The 21,936-nt window shown below is 38.5% G+C and overlaps 1 protein-coding gene across 3 annotated transcripts in view; it reads left to right on the top strand.

The window, feature by feature from the left end:
* The window catches only part of GABRA4 (gamma-aminobutyric acid type A receptor subunit alpha4), a 75,873-nt gene that overhangs the window by 28,508 nt on the left and 25,429 nt on the right, over window positions 1–21,936 (top strand). For 2 of the 3 annotated variants that reach the window (XM_002709416.6, XM_051831403.3), the window contains one exon: window positions 6,025–6,284. The exons of the other annotated variant lie outside the window; for it this stretch is intronic. In XM_002709416.6, coding sequence (XP_002709462.1) covers window positions 6,025–6,284 — 260 coding nt within the window. The remainder of the gene's footprint in view (window positions 1–6,024; window positions 6,285–21,936) is intronic. 3 annotated transcript variants of the gene reach the window in all.

The raw sequence follows: 21,936 nt of genomic DNA, 5'->3' as shown, positions 1-21,936 counted from the left end.
CCTGGCTCCCGGCTTCAGATCAGTGCAGCTCCAGCCGTTGGGGCCATCTGGGGAGTGAACCATTGGATGGAAGACCTCTCTCTCTCTCTGTGCCTCTCCTCTCTCTGTGTAACTCTGACTTTCAAATAAATAAATAAATCTTTAAAAAATATTCTATAGGATAAAAAATTATAAAAAAGGAAATATTGATGCATCTTAGGTGACAGTGATGAAGAGGTGATAGTGCTGTGAGTACAGACTCCGAGACAGAAAGCCCAGATTTGAACCCCAGCATCTACCACTTATACTAATGTCAGTCTTCAGTGAATTATTTCTACCTGTTTCCTCATGTATACCTACCTCATAGGGATGCTATGATAATTAAATTAATTAGGATGGATAAAGCACTTTAAATAATGCCTGGTACATAATAAATACTATGTAAGTAATATTTATTTTATGTCATTCCATGCTATCATATACTCCATTTGAGAACTACTGCTTAAAAATAAAATATGAATATACTCTGTATTTTATAATTAGTGTGATTGGTTGATAAGCTTTGGATATTTTTTCCATTGATTTATAAACTGACAGCTACTATTATGTCTCAAGATAATGTAAATTTCCAATGGTCTAGAGCGGAATATCATTTATTACAACTGTAGTCAGCAAACATTTCCCATCCAAAAAAGATATTATAAGGAAGTAGCATATAGTAATTGTACTGGTATTACTAGTGCCAATGGTGAAATGGATTATCATATTTTGAAGGGGTCATATTATTTAACCTTTGCAATAACTCAGCAAGGTAGGCATTTCTGATTTTTGTTTTTATGCACAAGGAAAGTGACTCAAAGCTATAAGGAAACTTGTATAAAGTCACATAATTAAAAGGAGCAGACCTTATCTGTTTAATTTGGAAAAGTCAGCCATTCTGTCTTTACCAGGGGTGTGAGGATATGGGGCCTTTGCAGAATTTCTGATCTATTGGGTGAGGTTATATGGATGTGTGTTAGTTGTTGGATGTGGGCAAGTCTTTCCATTTGAAATATGAAGCTTTCATATCATGTGCCCATATATCAAGATATTGGCTCTCAGGAAAAACATGCTAATAATTGTCTTCAAAGTGCCAAGAACTACCAAAATGACTAATATTAGACTATCTATTGAGGATCTACTATGATACTTTCTTAAGGAAGTAATGTTTTAAGTATTTGGGGGACATTAGCAGTCAATTTCATATGAGATTTAGGTGAAAAGTAATTCTGGGCTAGTGTTTTTTTCCCTCCCTAACTTTTATTTCTCTCTTTATGCATAAGGAAGACTCTTTTGGATCAGAGATGTTACCATAGGCCTTGCAAAGCTAAAACCAAAAAAAAAAAAAAAAAAAAAATCAGTGTAAATATGAGAAGCAGAGTGTTTTCTAAATTGTTTCCAAAAAACTTCTGTTTCCAAAGTTGTATTCTCTAAGTGTTCTAATTATTTCAGGATTATAAACCCTTAAACACAAGTAAACGCCAGCTGGCATATCTAAATCATTGCTATTTAAGCCGGCGCTGTGGCTCAATAGGCTAATCCTCCGCCTAGCGGCGCCTGCACACCAGGTTCTAGTCCCAGTCGGGGCGCCGGATTCTGTCCCGGTTGCCACTCTTCCAGGCCAGCTCTCTGCTGTGGCCAGGGAGTGCAGTGGAGGATGGCCCAAGTCCTTGGGCCCTGCACCCCATTGGAACCAGGATAAGTACCTGGCTCAGTTGCCCCTCTTCCAGGCCAGCTCTCTGCAGTGGCCCGGGAGTGCAGTGGAGGATGGCCCAAGTCCTTGGGCCCTGTACCCCATGGGAGACCAGGATAAGTACCTGGCTCGGTTGCCCAACTTCCAGGCCAGCTCTCTGCTGTGGCCAGGGAGTGCAGTGGAGGATGGCCCAAGTCCTTGGGCCCTGCACCCCATGGGAGACCAGGATAAGTACCTGGCTCCTGCCATTGGATCAGCGCAGTGCACCAGCTGCAGCACGCTGGCCGCGGCGGCCATTGGAGGGTGAACCAACGGCAAAGGAAGACCTTTCTCTTTCTCTCACTGTCCACTCTGCCTGTCAAAAATAAAAATAAATAAAATTAAAAAAGTAAGTCATTGCTATTTTCTAGGAGTGGCCAGCCAAAACTTCATTCTTGTGTATGGTCTTAGCCTTTTCTTACACATTCTTTCCCAGCTCCTAAGACAACCAATATGGTGTAGATTCAGCTTTTGTAAACTATGGAAATCAGCCTGAATACACCAAAAAAATTAATTATGGCTTTGAAATACCCTCAAAGTTGATGGTGGAAAAGTCAGTTACTATGTACACCGCCTAGATGCAGAGAAAGCAAGGGTTCTTTCCTGGAGGGATGGTTTCTGTTTCCTCTCTGCTGTGTATTTCTTTAATTAAATGCTCCACCTAAAATCAGGGACAATGAGAACATCCCTATCATGGTAGTTCATTCTTTTTTATTATTATTATTATTTTTTGGACAGGCAGAGTGAACAGTGAGAGAGAGAGACAGAGAGAAAGGTCTTCCTTTGCCGTTGGTTCACCCGCCAATGGCCGCCGCGGCCGGCCGCACCGCGCTGATCCGATGGCAGGAGCCAGGTGCTTTTCCTGGTCTCCCATGGGTGCAGGGCCCAAGCACTTGGGCCATCCTCCACTGCACTCCCTGGCCACAGCAGAGAGCTGGCCTGGAAGAGGGGCAACCGGGACAGAATCTGGCGCCCCGACCGGGACTAGAACCCGGTGTGTCGGCGCTGCAAGGCGGAGGATTAGCCTAGTGAGCCGCAGTGCCGGCCGGTAGTTCATTCTTCATATTTGAACACCAGAGAGAGAGAACATTTTAATGTCCAAAGAGATGGTGACTTTCATACATGTAGCCAGTTGATTATGCCAGATACTTTCCGAATTTTGCCAACAGTCATAAAACAGAAAACATAACATCTGCAGGGCTATTACACAAACTTTGAAATCAATGAAAGAGAAGCAATGAAATTTGAAGCAATGGGAAATAGTTAGTAGTAACATATCCAATATCAGTTTTGGATTGGTGTCCACAGCATCATTTAAATCATAAACTTGGTAATCTATCTGTCCTTAGTAAGCACAATGTAAATTTTTGGATTTTTTATTCAACTGTTGCATTAGTTGTTAGCTTATTAGACCTCAGTGGGGGATTTTTTTCATATAGAAATCGGAGAAGGTGGAGATGACCAGTTTTAATCCTCAGGATAAATCATTCTGTTACAGAAAATGTTTAAAGTAACATGGAAAATATTAAATTTCTTGTGTTTGAATTTGAGTTTTGTTTATAATTATCACATTATAGTCCTTGTAGCTGAGTATCGAGTAGTATACTTTTCTTAAGAATTTATTTATTTGAAAGGCAGTTACACACACACAAACACACAGAAAGAGAGAGAGAGAGAGAGAGAGAGAGAGAGAGAGAATGTCTTCCATCTGCTGGTTCACTCCCCAACTGGCTGCAATAGCTGGGAGTAGCCCAAGTCAGAGCAAGGAGCCAGGACCTCCTTCTGGATCTCCTATGTGAATGCAGGGGCCCAAGTGCTTGGGGCATCTTCCTTTGCCTTCCCAGGCACATTAGCGGGGACCTGGATCAGAAGTGGAGCAGCTGGGACACAAACAGGTGACCACATGGGATGCTGGTGCCACAGGCAGCAGCTTTACCTGCTATGCCACAGCACCAGTCCCGTAATATTCCTATTTATACTGCAGTGTTCATATTTTATTTCCCAAGTCCTTTTAGCAGGATTTCCTTGACATTAAAGGAAACAAGCTTACATATGTAAAAAATTGTAGAACAATGTTTAATGCTTAATATTCCCATTAAGTTTTTTAATGAATAAAAAGAAACATTTTGATTTATTGCCAAATTTTGTAACTAAAATTTTCCAGGGCCCACATGGTGGCATAGGGGGTAAAGCCACTGCCTGTGAATCCAGCATCTCACATGGGCACCAGTTTGAGTGCCATATACTATGCTTCTGATCCAGCTCCCTGCTAATGTGCCTGGGAAAACAGCAGAAGATGGCCCAAGCATTTGGGCCCGTGCACCCATGCAGGAGACCCAGATGAAACTCTCGGCTCCTAGCTTTAGCTTTGCTCAGCTGTGGCCATTGTGGCCATCTCGGGAGTGAACCAGCAGATGAAAGATCTCTCTCTGTCTCCCTCCCTCCATCTCTCCCACCTTCTCTCTGTATCTCTGTTTTTCAAATAAATTTTTAAAAAATTTTTTTAAAAAAAATTCACCTTAGGATTTATTCTGTACCTCACAGTCAGCATGGGAATGGTGCTATTTTTTGAGATTTAAAATGGAAGCTTAAATATTCTAAGGTGTCTTTCTGAAATGATGTCTAATATTTTTAAAAAGTTTATTTTCATAAATATGTAGGTATATATATATATGAATTCATTTTAAAATCTGTTTTAGAATAATAAAATGCTAAAAGTCACAGAAATTGAAAAAAGAGAATATAACCAAATCCTCAAATTTATTTCTGTATGTAGTTTATAGAATGTTTCTAAAAAGGTCTATTGCTCATGTGATACACAGTTACTCCAATTTTTCATCTTCTGTGCACTGGAGATGGAGAAGACAACCAGAATTCAGAGAAAATGGATTGGTGAGGAGCTGGAAAAATGAATTTTTTTTTACTCTTCATTTATCATGTGCCCGGCACTATGTGAAATATTATGCATGTGACGCCTAGAAGCAATATTAGACATGTCTGTCCTCAAGGAGGTGATGCTCAACCAAGTGGAAACAAGGCTTGTAAATGTGGAGCAGAATGGGGACAGCACAGGGAAGGATGTGTTTAAATGCTGAGTTCAGACAACAGTGCCAAATTCTAAAGCAAAATACTATTATTTCATTATTGTTGTTTGGGGTTCACTATTTCTTCAGTTTAACTCATGTTATTTTCCTTCCAGCTGGGTATTGACATGGACTGGAATATCCAATTTATATACTTTCTTCATCGCCATCATCATCACCACCACCCTCACCATCATCATCACCCCAAACACCTCAATGTGTCAACTTTGGACCTATCCTAGGCATTGAATAGAATAAGTTCAAATGGAAATGATAAATTCCCCCAGAAATTTTCAGCCTTAACTCCATAATGTGAATCAGACACAAAAGGACAACTGCATAGATACTAGCATCTTTCAATAACAGATTGCTCTCTAGTTCAATGGCAAGAGGACTTTTTCCAGGCTGAGGAGATAGCGTTCATGGATGCAGTGTTTGAAATCTGCTGATGGAAGAGCAGTGCCTCTGTTCTTGCTGCAGATATTTTTCTCCCAGCCATAATGTGTTGGTTGCACATATCCAATATTTTAAAAGCCAAATTGCTTTAGAAATTGTTGAGGAACATATTTTTGTTGCTTTTAATAGACTCCTCAACAACTGTAAATTTATTGTCCTAATTCAATAGATAACTTTTGATTAAAAAGGTAAGAAAGATCTATATATTACTTGTATTTTGTCTGGCAGTGAAACTCACTAGCCGTAGGCCATGCTTAGCACAGATATTCCGATGCTCCAATTCCAGAGGCCCATATTCCCAACATCCCAACATCCCAACAATTCTGGTTGAGAATCACTGTTTGATGAGTCTCTTCCTGCTAGGTGGGTTGAATTTCACAGGTTTGTTGGCTCAGATCCAGTATACTATTATGTGCAAATACCTTTTCTATGCCGTTAGTCTTTATAGAAATCCTAATAGGTAGGTGCAAAATAAAGCCCAGTGAGTATTCTAAACTTGATCCAAATCAAGTTCTAATGATTAGAAGAGGCAGGATTGTAACCATATCTGTCCCACTACAAAGCCTGTGCTCACCCACGAGGCCCTAAAACCTCCATAGAAGATGGTTTTGTTGAGTTGTTACTAACTGTGTTAAAGCCTCTCTCCACCTCTTCCTGTAGAGTTTTTATTTGTTTGCTTGTTTTGCACTGGAGTAACAGTAAGATTTTTTGTCTGTTTACTTTTTTGCCTTCAAGGAATAACCACAGTTCTCACCATGACCACACTGAGCATCAGTGCACGCCATTCTTTGCCCAAAGTGTCCTATGCTACTGCCATGGACTGGTTCATTGCTGTCTGCTTTGCTTTTGTGTTTTCGGCCCTTATTGAATTTGCTGCTGTCAACTATTTCACCAATATTCAAATGGAAAAAGCCAAAAGGAAGGCATCAAAAACCCCTCAGGAAAATCCAGCTGCTCCAGTGCTAAGAGAAAAGCAGACTGAAGCACCTCTGCAGGTATTTGACTTAATCTCCTTGTGTTTAGAATTCCAGCTTCTTGGTCAAATGAATATTGCCATGGGGAAAACTGAGAACTTGAAAATTCCATTGACAGTGTCTTAGTCATTTAATCTCTAGAAAAATATAAAAAAATACATTTATGAATCCAAGCTTTAAAATAATGATTAGATGTACCTGAAAATTTAAACAACTGTGAATGAGTTGGAAGCAGGTGGAGCTAGTTGTTTTTGTTTAGGTTGCTTTCCAAATTAAAACTTTTGACAGAAGAGGGAAAGAGACTAACATATTTGAATGAGTTGGGTTGGAAAGGGTTTTAATAGAATTCTTTGAGCAAAGTAAAGTTCTCAGTGTGACTCCACCTTACAACTACCCAGTGGGGCTTAGTGGAGCCTATGCCTTAGAATAAAGAAGAAAACAAGATCAATAAACATGAAAACTCATAGTTGAAACTGATGCAAACCCAGGATCGATAATTTTTATCCTAAATGGACACATGTAAGAGAGTGTAGAAAACATAATATGAACCCAGTGTAATTTAAAATTGGCAATCAGAGATTCAAATAAATTTTTATTGTTCTTCATGGACTCCAGTTGTATAAAAGTAGCAAGGTCTTCATGAAAATGGGAAGGGGAACTGGAAACCTTTACTTTTTTCTTCTTTCCCCGAACTCTTCTCTACTACTCCACTCTAACACCTCTCTTACTCCCTGTATTCAGTTTCTTTCTTGAATGAACAGACAGATGTCTGTAGTCACTTAGACATAGTCTTCAGTGACATAAATGGTAGTGTCAAACTTTTTGTCTTCATGAACCCTTATCAAAGTGTTACAAATCATCAATGCGATTCTCTGCAGATGACAGCTCAGTATCTTATTCGTTTGTTCATTTTATATGTGTGTGTATATATATAATTTATATACATCCAACTAGTTGCCAGTCCCTATTGATCTGGGAATCAATACTGTACTATGAAAACTCCAATGAATATCTTGCATTTATTTGTGTGGAGCAAGGGAGAGGAGGTAGATAATTTTTAAGCATCTAATAGTAAAGCAGCTAAATAGTAAAGCAGGTGGTGTATTAGTGATATTCCTACTAGCAGAGGACAGAAAGTGCTAAATAAGTGAAGGATGAAGAGGATAGAATTCTGTTGTCACACAGAAAATGACAGTTGAACAGATCAGGTTAGTTGTCCACCCTGGCAGAGAAGTACGGGCCAGGGTCCTGGAGTTTTTAGCTCTCCTCCTCCAGGGGCTGTGGTGCTGTTCTCTTCAGAACACCACAGGAGCAGGTGGGAAAATACATGCCTCTGCACTGAGTCAAAATAGTGTATGTAGGTTTCCTCTAAGTGAGTCCAGTTCATCAAGATTTTCACAATTGTCAGAGTGCAGTTTGCATTCTAGTTTGCTTAAAAATTACTGATTGTTTATGGAGTTTTGTTCTCATTTTCTATAAATGCCCTCTTTTCCTAATTTTTTATAAGGTTTATTTACTTATTTGAAAGGCAGAGTCAGAAAGAAATAGAGAGGGAAAAGAGAGAGAGAGAGAGACAGAGAGAGAGAGAGAGACAGAGAGAGAGAGGAGAGAGAATCTTCTATCCAATTTCACTCTCTAAATGCCCACAATGGCCAGAGCTGGGCTAATCTGAAGCCAGGATCCAGGAGGTTCTTTTGGGTTTCTCACATGAGTGCAAGGTCCAAGCACGTGGGCCATCTTCCACTGCTTTCCTAGGCACATTAGTAGGGAGCTGGATTGGAAGTGGAGCAGCCGGAATGCAACCAGTGCCCATATAGGATGCTGGTGCCATAACCTGCTATGCCACAGGGCCAGGTCCCTCTTTGCCTCTGAAGTTGTTATTTTCTCTTTGGTTTGATGTATTGAAGCCTTCATGGAAGAATTCTACTAGTTGTTTTTATTTAAAATCCAGTCTTGGATTTATTTATTTTAGTGTTTCTGTTTTCTTATTATCAACTCAAAATTGTATTTTAATTGCATCTATTTCATGGGTTAATTTTATTAATGATTTTCTCACTTCTTGAGTTTACTTTTTATTAATGTATTTTCACTTCTTTTTATTTAATAATAATATTTCCTTTGTTGCAATGAGATTTAGTTTGTACACAGCTTTGGTCGTAATTCATAATAATTGGCATATAATATCACAATTATTTGCTAATGTTCTGTAATTATATTGCTGCTTTTCTCTAGAAGCTAAGAGTTATTTGTGGACAATATCAAAATTTCTATGTGTGTATTTTTGGTTATTTAACCCATTGCTAATTTTTGTTGTATGTGTTCAAAAATATTACTTTTACAGATTTGAATGTTACAAGTCTTTTCATTGTACCTTGTTAGGCTAAAAGCTTATAAAGGTTTAATGAGAATTTGAAAGGAGTTGCTTTTTAGCTACTTAATCCATTTTATTTTAACCTTATTATTTCCCTCTTTTAGTAGTTCACCTCTAGAGCAGGAGATGGCTCAGTGGGTCCCTGCCAGCGTATGGTGACCTGGGCTGAGTTCCAGGCTCCTGAGTTTGGCCTGATGCAGTGCCAGTGATTGAAGGCATTTGAAGACTGAACTAGCAGACAGAAAAATATTTTTCTCTCTCTCCTCAGTCTGTCTCTCAAATTAAAAAAATGTTACCTGTAGTTTTTGCGATTTTTCAAATACCATGAAATATGTGAAAAATGTTCTAGCTAATATTACAAGATACAATTTTTTATTTCAACTATTTTTAGTTTAGTTGGATATGCTATTCAACAGGTAAAGGTTCATAACTACTCTATTTCCTTACAATCCATACATTTAATCATTGAATAAGCATTTTGTTTTTCTCCTTTATAATATCTTTTCTTTTGAAATAAAATTGTCTGATTTTAGTATTTTTCATCATTTTTTAAAAATATTAACTGTGGCATTATATTTTGTCATTTAATTTTTCATTATTCATTCTTTCCCTGTGTTCTTTTTTAAGTTATATATCCTTTTTTTTTTTTTTTTCAAGATTGTTTTGGGAAGCCAGTATTGCAGCATAATGGGTTAAGCTGCAGACTGAACTATTGGAGTGCCAGTTCTAGGGCCACTCACATAGATAGGGTTCCTGACTCCTGGCTTCAGCCTGGCCTAGCTCCTTTCTGTTACAGCAATCTGGGGAGTGAACCAGTGGATATAAGATATCTCTCACTCTCTTTCCCTCTCTCTCTCCCCTGTCTTTCTCTTTCTCTCTCTCTTCTTCCTTTTCCTCCTAATTCTCTGTTGTTCTGCCATTTAAATAAATAAAATAAATAAATCTTTTAACATCTGTTTGGGGGCTGGCATTGTGACACAGCAGGTAAAGCTGCCACATGCAACACCAGCATCCAGTGTCATGCCCCAGCTGCTCCACTTCCAATTCAGTTCCCTGTTAATGCACTGGGGAAAGCAGCAGAAGATGGCTCAAGTGTTTGGGCCCCAGCCACTCAAGTGAGACCTAGATGAATATTCTGGCTCCTGGCTTCAGCTTGGCCCAACGCTGGCCATTGCAGCCATCTGTGGTTGAACCAGTGGATGGAAGATTTCTCTCTCTGTCTCTTACTCTCTCTCTGTAACTCTGAGTTTCAAGTAAATAAGTAAATAGATATTTAAAAAAGATTTGGGGTGTGAAATATTTGCTTCCTTCCCCAAAACATTATCTTTAGCAAGAACAAACAGGCCACCCTCCTTCCTTCCAGGTTCACCATGAGAATAGCAAGGGAGCTCTTCCTGAGCTCACAGCTTATTGTGAAAAGAAGTTACCTATGGTTTCTTGTTTTGGCAGGCCAGACAGGACGGGGAATAGTAAATCAGGCCTTTTGATGGGTCTTTTTCCCCACCTGCGAACTGAATGACAATCTGATTGTCAAGTTTTTTTTTTTTTTTTTTGTTCCTCCCAAACTGTACTTAAAAACCCAAATGCTGTGGGGCCTTTGGAGTTCTTTCCTCTCTTTGAAGTCCCCACCTCCATGCCACTCCAGCTAGAGGTCCTTGATTCTAATAAATACTTTTAAATCCCCCCAAAAAGAAAAAAGATTTGTTTGCATTGGCACTTCAATGGATACCAGATGAGGGCGGCCCTAGTGGTGGCTTTACCCAATGCACTGTAAAACCAGACCTGCCTGGCCCTTTGTATTATTTTCATATCAGTAGTGATAAATTTGAGATTTTCTGATAATGTTGAAGTTATAAAACACACTGACTCTCTCATATTGATATTAACTTGCTCCAACCTCAAGATTGCTGTAGGTGTAAGCTTTCAGATTCTATATATGCATTTGTATTATTTTCATTTCTAATATGAGACAATCTAGTTCTCTTTTCATTTTTGCCAAGCAATGAGGCTCATTGCTCTAGTGTTATAAGAAAATATAAATACTTGAATGTGCCAGTTAATTAGAAAAAATTACTCATCAGAATTTCCAAAAGTGAACCAGTAGTCTTCCCTGACATGTATCTCTCCTCTCCAGCAGTTCCCATGGAGAGTGAATGCTTAGTGAGGCTCCTCTGGCTCAGCCAGTTCTGATTCAGTGTCTGCATCGTAATCCAGATGCTCTGGTCACATGACACATCAATGTCAGAAGATGAAATGTGTGATTGGCCTAGAGTTACGGATTGGGAAGGACTTTAAAATATATCTACCCAAAAATATGCATTAAAACTTCATGTGCTTTATATGCGTGCCTATATGTGTATAACAACTTAGATCTCACAGCAGTTTACTTGAAGAATATCTGTGTTCTTCGGGTGGTGATTAATGGCTTGGGCCCACCTACCCTCCTGCACCCAGATCCCTGCTAAAGCACAACTGGCTTCGGAATATCAGTTGTAATTGGATGGCTTTGGTATCAAGTTCAACTTTGGAGGCTGAAAATAAGGGAACGTGAGATGGGAGTTGTGATGCAGCAGGTTAAACCAATTCTTGGGACACTTACATCCCATATTGGAGTGCCAGTTTGAGTCCTGACTACTCCACTTCGTATTCAGTTTCCTACTAATGTGCCTGGGAGGCAGCTGATAGTTCAAGTACTTGAATTCTTGCAACACACATGGCAGACCCAGGTGGAGTTCCAGTCTCTCAAATTCAGCCTGGCCCATCCCTAACTTCTGGTGGCATTTGAGGAGTAAAGCATAACATGGAAGATCTCTCTCTCTCTCTGTGTCACTCTGCCTTTCAAATCAATCAATCAATAAACCTTTAAATCAATCAATCAATCAATCAATCTTTAAATAAATAAATGAATCTTTAAAAATCTGCTTAGATTTGGAATTTCAGTAGAGATTCTAATCAGACAGCTGTAGTTTGCTTATTCAAATATATTGCAGAGTTATTTATTTATTTGAATGGTACTGCCTTTCTTTAAAATGTGCTTGAACCCCTCATTTGGAATTGCCCTAAGAGTCCACGTGATGTTGATAGTTCAGTTTATCCTTTGAATAAACTCAGTACTACTTTGATTCATTTTTCACCAGTTGTGACCTATGGACTGCTAATGGCTTATAGTGACTCCTTCTGTTCTTTGAATTAGAAAGTTTGTGGTTGTGGAGTATTTGTGAAACAAGGAAAAAAGGCCAACTGGCAGAATCTAAGAGCAGCTCTAAGTAGCTCAAGTACGCCTTTACCTCAGGAGACAAAGTGGCTGTTCCGTTTCTTCTCATCATGAAATGGATTCTGCCATTGACTCTGTCCTTTCAGGGTCTGCATTTGACTCCATTCATTCTTTACATATCCTTGTTAATCTTCATTTATCTACTCTCATTGATGCAGGCGATTTGGATGAAAGAATGGTATGAAAAATAGCTATAGAATTTTAAAAAATCTTTCTTAGTCATTACACTTAAAAATTCCTTGAGCCGGCACCGTGGCTCAATAGGCTAATCCTCCACCTGAGGCGCCAGCACACCAGGTTCTAGTCCTGGTCAGGGTGCTGGGTTTTGTCCAGGTCGCTCTTCTTCCTGTCCAGCTCTCTGCTGTGGCCCGGGAGTGCAGTGGAGGATGGTCCAAGTCTTTGGGCCCTGCACCCCATGGGAGACCAGGAGAAGCAGCACCTAGCTCCTGGCTTCGGATCAGCATGGTGCGCAGGCCACAGCATGCCAGCTGCAGCGGCCTATAGGGGGTGAACCAATGGAAAAGGAATACCTTTCTCTCTGTCTCTCTCTCTCACTGTCCACTCTGCCTGTCAAAAAAAAATTCTTGAAATATTTTCTTTGGTTTTGTTCAATTAAAATGTATGCATTAATATAGGAATGTTGTACTTTATGGAAAAATGCAACGATATGAGAATGGCTAACATTGATTGAATGCATTTTTGTGCCAGCTACTGTGTGATGTGCTTAATGTGTGTTACCAAATTTGAACAGTAATTGCTTTGCAGATAAAGAAACTGAGGATGATGGTTGTTATGAAATATATTCAAGATAAGACAACTCAAAAATGACAAGCCTAATAGTTAAATTAACTCAGCTATGTCTGAGTACAGAACTTGTTCTCTTAAACTCAAATTTGTAGTATCTACGATGTCACTATGAAAACTAGATATTAGAATCTGTATATATGTTTGTATATATAGATGTCTATATGCATATACATATGGTGTATGTGAATATTGATACAGCTACAGAAAAGTATCAGCCTATAGTGTTTTTGTTCCTATTTCTATGAATAATTAGTGATCACATAATACTCTGAATGCTTTTTATGTGCTGGTAATAAGAGCTTTTACAGATATGTCATCCATAATTTAATTCCAATTACTTGTAAGATACATCATTCTAAAAAAAATATGTCCTAGCAATGAGGAAATCAGTAGCTGGGGATCGAGATATCTGCCCAAGGTGACCCATGTGGTAAGTAGCAGGGTGAGACAGTGGGCCACATGCTTTCAAGTCTTTAACCTCAATGTCCGATTAGCTATAGTGGGTGAAGGAAATAAAAGCTGAGCTGGGCAGTGCTGGCACCATTCACCAAGAGCAGTGAAGCACATTGGGTAAAGAAATTAGATCCATTTAGAGAGGTGGGCATTTCCGTGACCAGACATTTTGTTGTTTCTCACAATAGTGATAACTTTCTGTTTTCAAACTACAAAGGCAAACTTTTTGCCTATGCATATTTTATTCCCTATCTAATTCATTTTCTCCTTATTTTCATTTCATCATAACATTCTCCAGGAACTTCTAGTTTTATAGTGTTCATGGATTCTTAAAAGGATGTTTCCAAAATTTAAAAGCTATTTTCTCTTCTTAAAGTCTTTAAGAAAAAGGTGATATAAAAATTTTATATAAATAATTCAAGATACCCCTTGGATTCAGTAATTCAAGTGCCCTCATGAGAATCCCTTTGTTTACTATCCATTCTTCAAAGTCAAATTCTAGTCTTATTTTCCATATGGAGCTCATTCTGACTGAGCTCTTGGCCTCAAGGTCCTGTTCTCAAAGGTCTACGTCTATCAAGCTGGGGGTAATAGTAGAACACATTGGGCAGGCTTGAGGAGGTGATTATGTTACATGATACATGTGAAATATGCAGTGAATATGCAGCAAAGATGCCTGCAATTAGTACTATCCTATCTTTTAGAATCTTCTGATTTATAATTTTGCAATATTCTGTGGTATTTTGCTTAAATTTTCTTCATATTCAAGTGCTGTATTTTTACCTAGCTAGATGGTGAGTTAATTACTAAAACAGATATTTAAAATAGATTTTATTTTGTTCTTCCATACAGCACATGATATACTTATCTATTTTGATGATTGGCCAATTATAGATACTGTACAATATGAAATTTTATTTTTCTAAAAGCCAATAGATTAATCACTAATTTTCAAGTATAAGTATTTTTATGTAAAGGTCATTTTCCCTAGAAATAAGTATGACTGCATGGCAGATGTTACTGTGAGCTTTGGGGTCAGAAGAAATTAATTTTTCATATTTGTTTTTTGACTGGCAGGTAATTGCTGTCTGTTTTGTAGACGGTAATGTTGTGGTCCATATGCACACTGTGTAATAGTCAAGTCTGAGATGCACTTGTCAGTGGTTGTGCTTCACTAGTGTGCAGCAAAACAAGAAGTTGTCAAATCTACACATGCAGCTGTGTATTCTGAGGACAAGGCAGTGAGTTATCCTCCGGCCCTCTTGGTTGTATCATAGATAGCAGTGGCTGTGAGTGACATCAGTGTTAAACACAGTGATTTCCCAGTGACTGATACTGTAAAAGCTTCATTCTATCCCTAAAGGGTATACTAACTGGATCAATTTCAAATTTTCATGTCAGTAACTGTCAAAATTTGTCTCAGAAATACTGTTCTGTAGTTTAAGCTAATGTGAAAAGAAACAAAAATGAAAAAAAAACCCTACTTCTCCATTTGTTGTTTATTTCATTTCTTAACTTAGTGTAAAATTGCTTTACTTTGCAGTTTGTAAAAGGACATGAAGTCACACTTCCAGTTCATTTGACATTTAGGTATGCTTGTGACAGAAGTTTAATGCTATTCCTTTTTTTAAAAAAAATATTTATTTATTTATTTCCAAGTCAGAGTTACACAGAGAGAGGAGAGGCAGAAAGAGAGAGAGAGAGGGGTCTTCCATCCAATGGTTCACTCCCCAGTTGGCTGCAACTGCCGGAGCTGCACCGATCCGAAGCCAGGACCCAGGAGCTTCCTCTGGGTCTCCCACACTGGTGCAGGGGCCCAAGGACTTGGGCCATCTTCTACTGCTTTCCCAGGCCATAGCAGAGAGCTGGATCGGAAGAGGAGCAGCCGGGACTAGAACCAGCGCCCATATGGGATGCAGGCACTTCAGCCCAGGGTGTTAACTCGCTATGCCACAGCGCCGGCCCCTAATGGTATTCTTTAAATCTCCTATGCACAAGTACTTCCACAAACTCATGTGTAAAAGTACCAAATGTTCCCTGGGTATTCATGGTCTTTAGATAGTGAGTGAGTGTTTAATTGGACAACTGTCAAACTATGTAAGTGTTAAAGTGCCAGGATTATGTTTCATGTCCAGCCATTTTTAGAAATTTTTGTACATTTTCATATGTAGAGAAATGGCATGCTAGTGAATGAGAGCAGATCTGTTAGTTAGTTAGCAAGCATTGACCAGCTATTACAGAGCAGTTACCATGCAAGGCACTGAGGATTCAAAAACACACCTGCAGTTAGTATAGTAAGAGAGACAGGTAGGCTCTGACTATTGGATTGAGAATAATTTAGTAAGGTTTATAGTAGTATGACCTTACTCTCAAATTTTTACTGCTACCTTGAATCTATCAGCTATCTCTACATTCTTTGCAATCTCTATATTCAAAGCATGCTGGGAACCTAATACATTTGTGGAATATCTATTAAACTTCAGTATATCAGGAATACTGTGTTCATTCTGTTCATAGATATGATTTATCAGAGAAGATAAATATTCCACAATTAATTCAAAATAAATATTGACAAATGTGCAACATGCTGTGAAATAGAGGTACAGTGAGTAATGGTGTATCAGAGAGAATTAAATTGAAATTTTAAATTGGCTTTGAAATGCTAAAATGGACAAGTTAATGGATATCATTGAAAATGGAGAGAAAAGAACAAATTTCAGTAATTTACTGGGAAGATACTCTATATATTTTGATAATATTAGTAATATGTCACATGGAAAGAAAAATACCAATTTAAACATCATAATTGAAGAGTTAGGCTTTTCTCTCTTTCAGAAAGGGAAATACCTTTAGGGAGATTGGCTATATTGGCTAGTGTTTATGGAAAGAGTAAGGCATGTTTTTAACCTAGTATAATACAGTGGTGTGTGTGTCTGTGTGTATGTGTTAGAATTATAGATGATGCAGATTATAGTATGTTCATTTCTTTTTGTGTATTTGGTATTTACAAATATCATGAATGAAGCAGCTGTGAAATCTGCTTAGTGCAGAGTTTGGGAAAGTGGTTGGTTATCAACATCATCATCGCTGAATACCTACTGTGCACCATTTGTCATACTAATTTCATTATGTGTGTTGTTTCTAATCTTCACACCAAATCTCAAGATAAGTTGTGTTGTTATACACATAATTTTATGGTTCAGAAAACTGAGCCATGGTAAAGTATTTTGGTAAGTTGCCTAGAATATATGTATAGTAAATGGTAGACTTGGATTTGAGCCCTATCTGTTTGGCATCAGAAAGCTGGATGCTTTCAAATGCACAGTGCTGCCTCTCACCTAGAAATAACTGCAGGCAGGCAGTAAAAGATTTTTGTCTCCTTTCTCAGTTTTCTAGTGTAGCTTTGATCTCACAGCCCAATACTTGGGTTTCCATTTCTCCATCTGTTAAATGATGAACTTAGGCAAAATTATAGGTAATTCCCACTAACTTAAATGTCTGTTAACTACATACTCATCCACTCTGAATAAATAATGCAAGCTTGCTTTCTACCCTTTAACATGTTCTTGCTTCATAACACAGGATACCTGAAGAGCTGGTTAGAAGGAGGGTGGTTTTTTTTTTTGGGGGGGGGGGAAGTTGAGTCAGATCAAATGAAATAATCAGATTTATTTTATGCTTGCCTATATAGCAAAAATCCATACAGCTCCAGCAGCAAAAAAAAAAAAAAAAAAAATCACTGATATTGTGCTTTACTGTGTGCCAGAGTATTTTAATAAATTTACTTACATCAACTCTTAAATTCTTCATAGATTTTTTTTTTTTTTTGCTGGTGAGGAAATTGAGGCACATAAAGATCTAAATGATTTCCCAGTCATACAGCTGCTAAAAACCAGAGCCACGGTTAAACCCAAAGATTCTGGATCCAAAGTTTGTATACCCACAACCACCACTATGTGCTTCCACTGTGCTAATCCACCACTGCTACTGCTGCTGCCCCCTGCTGTTCCCCTCACCACATACTCAGAACTCACCCAGCCACAGTTTTTTTAAAAGCCCTATTAGTTGTTCACCTTGCTGAAAATGTAAACTATGGTTTGAAATTCTACCCCATTTATAAACAAACCCTATATATGCCTTGCAGGGATGGAGAACATAGAGCCCATGGGCCATGTAATTCTTTGTTCTGGCCCTGCCAAGACAACTGCAGTGGGACTTGAACTTCAGTAAATCCGTAGCAGACTAATTTTTAAGTTGATAATTTTTATGATCTGCAGTAGCTATTACGAATATCGAAAATGCCCTTGGCAGAAAAAAGATTCCACACTCCTGCACAGTAGTTTACTTTAAACAAAAAGTGAAGTCCTAGAAAAGTAATAACACTCTTTAACCTTCAAGTATGCATAAAATATATGTGGATTTTTTTCAAGGCTAAAAATAACAAATTAAATTATCACAATCATTTCTGCAAACCATAGAAGAACCAACCCTTTTTTTCATATTTTTTGACTTTATAAACATTGAAAAGTTTTTTTAAATGTCACTGTTAGTTTTTGGTGTGCATGCATCAATGTATACAGATAACAGTATGTATGTATAACATACGTTCCAAATAATTGTTTTAAATGTTAGGGGGAATTTTTAAAGAAATTAGAGAGTATCCTTTTGCCATAAAATAATTTATATCACATAGGTTAATGAATTTAGTGATGTAAATAATCAAGAGGTGCAAATATTCTGTCAGGAACAAGGGATAGTGTAAAGAAATGTGCTGAGCACTGGGTGATGGGGCCTGATGAGACAATTCAGACTGATGGTATTGTGTATTTTATAGACAGCAGCACATCAGCCCCTTACTGTAAATATTATTAGTTGGTTTGTGATAATTATGGGCTAGCTTAAAGATTATTCTAGAATTGCCATAGAATTCATAAACTATTAGCATATTATTAGAATTCTGGTTAATTATCTATTTACTCCATTACTTCTTTAGCATAGCTGGTACATTTCCACTGGTGAAATTTTATTGATAAAAGTTATTTTAATGATGATTCAGTTATTTATTTGGTGATTGTTTCCCAGCAGTCTGAGTGGGCTAGCAGATCTTTGTACAAAGAAAAAAAAAAAAAGCACTTCAAAAATACATAACTACCTTAAACAACTTCTCTCAATATTTTTCTGTAAGTTCTCATCCCTAATAAACAGAGTAAGATTATTCATTCCTTCTGTTTTTTTTTTGGCTAAGCTGCCAATTTTCTCTTTTGCTATTTTGAGGAGCTAATTTTCTCACAACATAATATACATTACTAAGTCTCCAGCTCTCTGTTCAGTCTCAGATGACTTAGCATTTTCAAGAAACATCAGTTTGGATATGACTTATCTCATTTCACCTAAATGGATTAAAGGATATTATGCATGAAAAATGTCTTTGAAAGAAGAAAATTATTCTGTATTTTGGTCAATTTTCCAGCAGTCTTTTTTTTGTTTATTTGAAAGGCAGAATTACAAAGAGAGAGAGAGAGAGAGAGAGAGAGGAAATCTTCCATCCGTTGGTTCACTCCCCAAACGGCTGCAATGGCCAGGGCTGGACCAGAGACTGGGCCAGACTGAAACCAGGAGCTAGAAGGTTTCATTAAGATCTCCCATGTGGATGCAGGGGCCCAAGGACTTGGGTCATATTCAGCTGCTTTTCCAGGCACAGTAAGAGAAAGCTGGATTGGAAGTGGAGCAGCTGGGACTCAAACCAGTACCGATGTGGGATGCTGGCATTTCAGGTGGCAGGTTTACCCACTATGCCACAACACTGGCCCCTTTCCAGCAATTTTAAGAAAAAAATATTTTCCATTCATATTGTATGCCAGGAAATGTTTTTCTTAATGATATCTCAAATTCCACAAGAGATTATCCTGTCTAGATTCTTTGCCTGAATAATACATTATATGCTTTCCAAAATAATCTTTTTCTTCCTTTATTAGTGATTTGAATTTTTACCATCCTCTTCCTTATTCTATAGGATTCTATTTCTATCTATAGCTCTTGAATTCTTCATTTTTTATGACTCTGGCATCTTATGGATGACCAGCCTTGGGATTTCTTTATTCTCTCTGATCTCGTGACTCTCAAAATATTGTAATCTGCAGATTTTTTCTTCTTTGAAACTCTTTCTTTTTGGAGGGTGAGTTGGCTAAAAGAAACTTTTTGTTGTTTCTTTTAATTACTCTTTGCTTTGCTAATTGAAAATAGTTTTAGATTGCACAGTTAGAGAGAAAGGCTATTCTTAGTGAATTCACAGCAGGGAATGAGGGTGGGGACACTTTCTATTTTTGCTTCCCTAAATTTTTTTCTGTTCTCATTCAGTGTAATGGGAATATGATGATCTTCATCAAAAGTAAGAACAACACATAAATCATAAAATATTAAGTAAGTGAAGGTGGTATGGAGAAGAGGGAGCTGCATCAGTCAGCATATCTGCATTTTCTTTTTGTCCTGTCTTTGGGACTTGAGGATTCCAAACCATACTTGACAAAGGGTGTGTGGATTCTGTGAATACAAAGAACAGAAGGTCAACTACTGCCCCTTGTTTAACAAGTTTGAATGCATGTGAACAATGGGGTTCATTTACTGGATAGATTTTTTTTTTTTGAAGAGTATAAACTTTATGTTCAGTGGTCAGTACAGAGTGGGAATTCAATGTTTGTTGACTGAGTCAATGAATGGAAAGATAAAATAAGATCTCTAAATATCAGTGATCCCAAGAAAGTCTTAGATAACAACAATAATAGAGAAGACTCACATATACCCATTCCAGCACTGTTGTGTTCTTTTTGAGGACCCTACAGAGTTGTGGGATAACTGAAAGTAATTTGTGTAACTCTTCTTTTAACCCCAAGCCCCTCTGGCTTCTTTGGAACTCTCCCATAGTAAGAAAATACTATCCCTGCCCTTCTATCAACTGTGCCTTTCACCATACCTTTCTGTTTTTAAGACTGACTTATTTATTTTAAGGTCAGAGTTAAGAGATTGAGAGAGAGAGAGAGAGAGAGGTCTTCCATCTGCTGGGTCACTCCCCAGATGGCTGCAATAGCCAGTCCTGGGCCAGGCCAAAGCTAGGAGCTTCATCTAGGTCTTCCAGGCAGGTGACAGGAACCCAAAGACTTGCACCGTCTTCTACTGCTTTCCCTGGTCCCTTAGCAAGGAGCTGGATCAGAAGTTGAGCAGCAGGAGATGAACTTTACTTGTTACAACACAACACTGGCCTCTTGACCTTACTTTTATTGAGTGAATTATATCTGTCTCCTAGCACGGATGGTGTTAAATGGAAGAAGAAAGTCATGCTGAACTCTGCTGGTTAGGTTTTACCTGGATACAAGTGCATCTTCTAGTTGTATATAAGGAAAGAATCTAGTGCTGTGGCATCTTCCTTGGAAGGTGAGATAGAAAGGCCTCTGTGTACTTTGACGGATGCTTCCCCACAGGCTAAAAAGCAAGAGCAGGTCAACCATATATGGCTTGAGAGCTATTTTCTTAGAGTACATCCTTGGCTTTAAAAACTGGGAGGGCAGTGATTAAGTGGATAGCAAGGGCTAGGCAGTTGATCTTTGCAGGTTGTCCTGCCATAAAGAAATAAGCCTGTAATTTGTTTTCAGAAAAGCCAGATGCTTATTTGGTTGCCCATATGAAAATTCCATTTTTGCTGGTCAAAATGGTCTTCAAAAGGCTGAAGTAAAGATGAGGCTTAAATCTGACTTATAATTGCATTTGTCAGCTTTCTTGTTAAACATCAAAACAGGTGTATAATAAGTAAGTGTACTGGTGATGACAATGATTAATATATTTTAATTTATTAGACAGTTTATTTTTGGCCAGGCAGAGTTAGACAGTGAGAGAGAGAGAGAGAGAGAGAGAGAGAGAAAGGTCTTCCTTTTCCGTTGGTTCACCCCCCAAATGGCCTCTACGGCCAGCCTGCAGCGCCTATCCGAAGCCAGGAGCCAGGTGCTTCTTTCTGGTCTCCCATGCGGGTGCAGGGCCCTAGCACTTGGTCCATCCTCCACTGCCCTCCTGGGCTACAGCAGAGAGCTGGACTGGAAGAGGAGCAACTGGGACAGAACCAGCGCCCCAACCAGGACTAGAACCCAGGGTGCCGGCGCCGCAGGCGAAGGCTTAAGCCAAGTGAGTCGTGGCGAGGGCTGACAGTTTTTTTTTAGACAAAATTATTTATCTGTTAGTTTGCTTTTGTTTTGAAAATTATTTATTAATTCATTTAATTTGTTTGAACCACAGACAGATGAAGATCTTGCATCTCCTCAAGTACCTGATTTAATCAATAAATGCCTACCACAGCGTGGGGTAGGCCAGGCCAAAGCCAGAAGCTAGGAGGTCAATCCTGATCGCACATGGTGACAGGGTCCCAACCATTTGAGCTATCTATCACCTGCTGCCTTCCAGGATGCGTGTTAGTAGGAAGTTGGTATGGGGGATAGAGTCAGAACTTGAACCAAAACCCTCCTGGGATGTGGGCATTCCAGGCAGCATTCCGACCCCTATGTTAAATAAATACTCACAGCCTGTTTATTGCTTTTAAGAAAAAAAGTAGAATTGAGCTGAGAGTATGAACACCTTGGAGCCGTACTTTGTGTCTGGGCATCTTAATGTTCCCGGTAAGATTGTTTGTTTATCTATTTTCTCTTATTTTGATTTGGAGCTTTTGAGGCTTGTATAGATTCCAAGCTTCAACAGACACTCTCCTTTGTACTTAGCTCTCTATTTCT

Source organism: Oryctolagus cuniculus, chromosome 2 (assembly GCF_051225735.1).
Source record: "Oryctolagus cuniculus isolate XC-2025 breed Fujian yellow rabbit chromosome 2, ASM5122573v1, whole genome shotgun sequence".
Taxonomy (NCBI): Eukaryota; Metazoa; Chordata; class Mammalia; order Lagomorpha; family Leporidae; genus Oryctolagus; species Oryctolagus cuniculus.
Note: the sequence above shows the minus strand (reverse complement) of the source record. Positions and strands in the feature narration are given on the sequence as shown.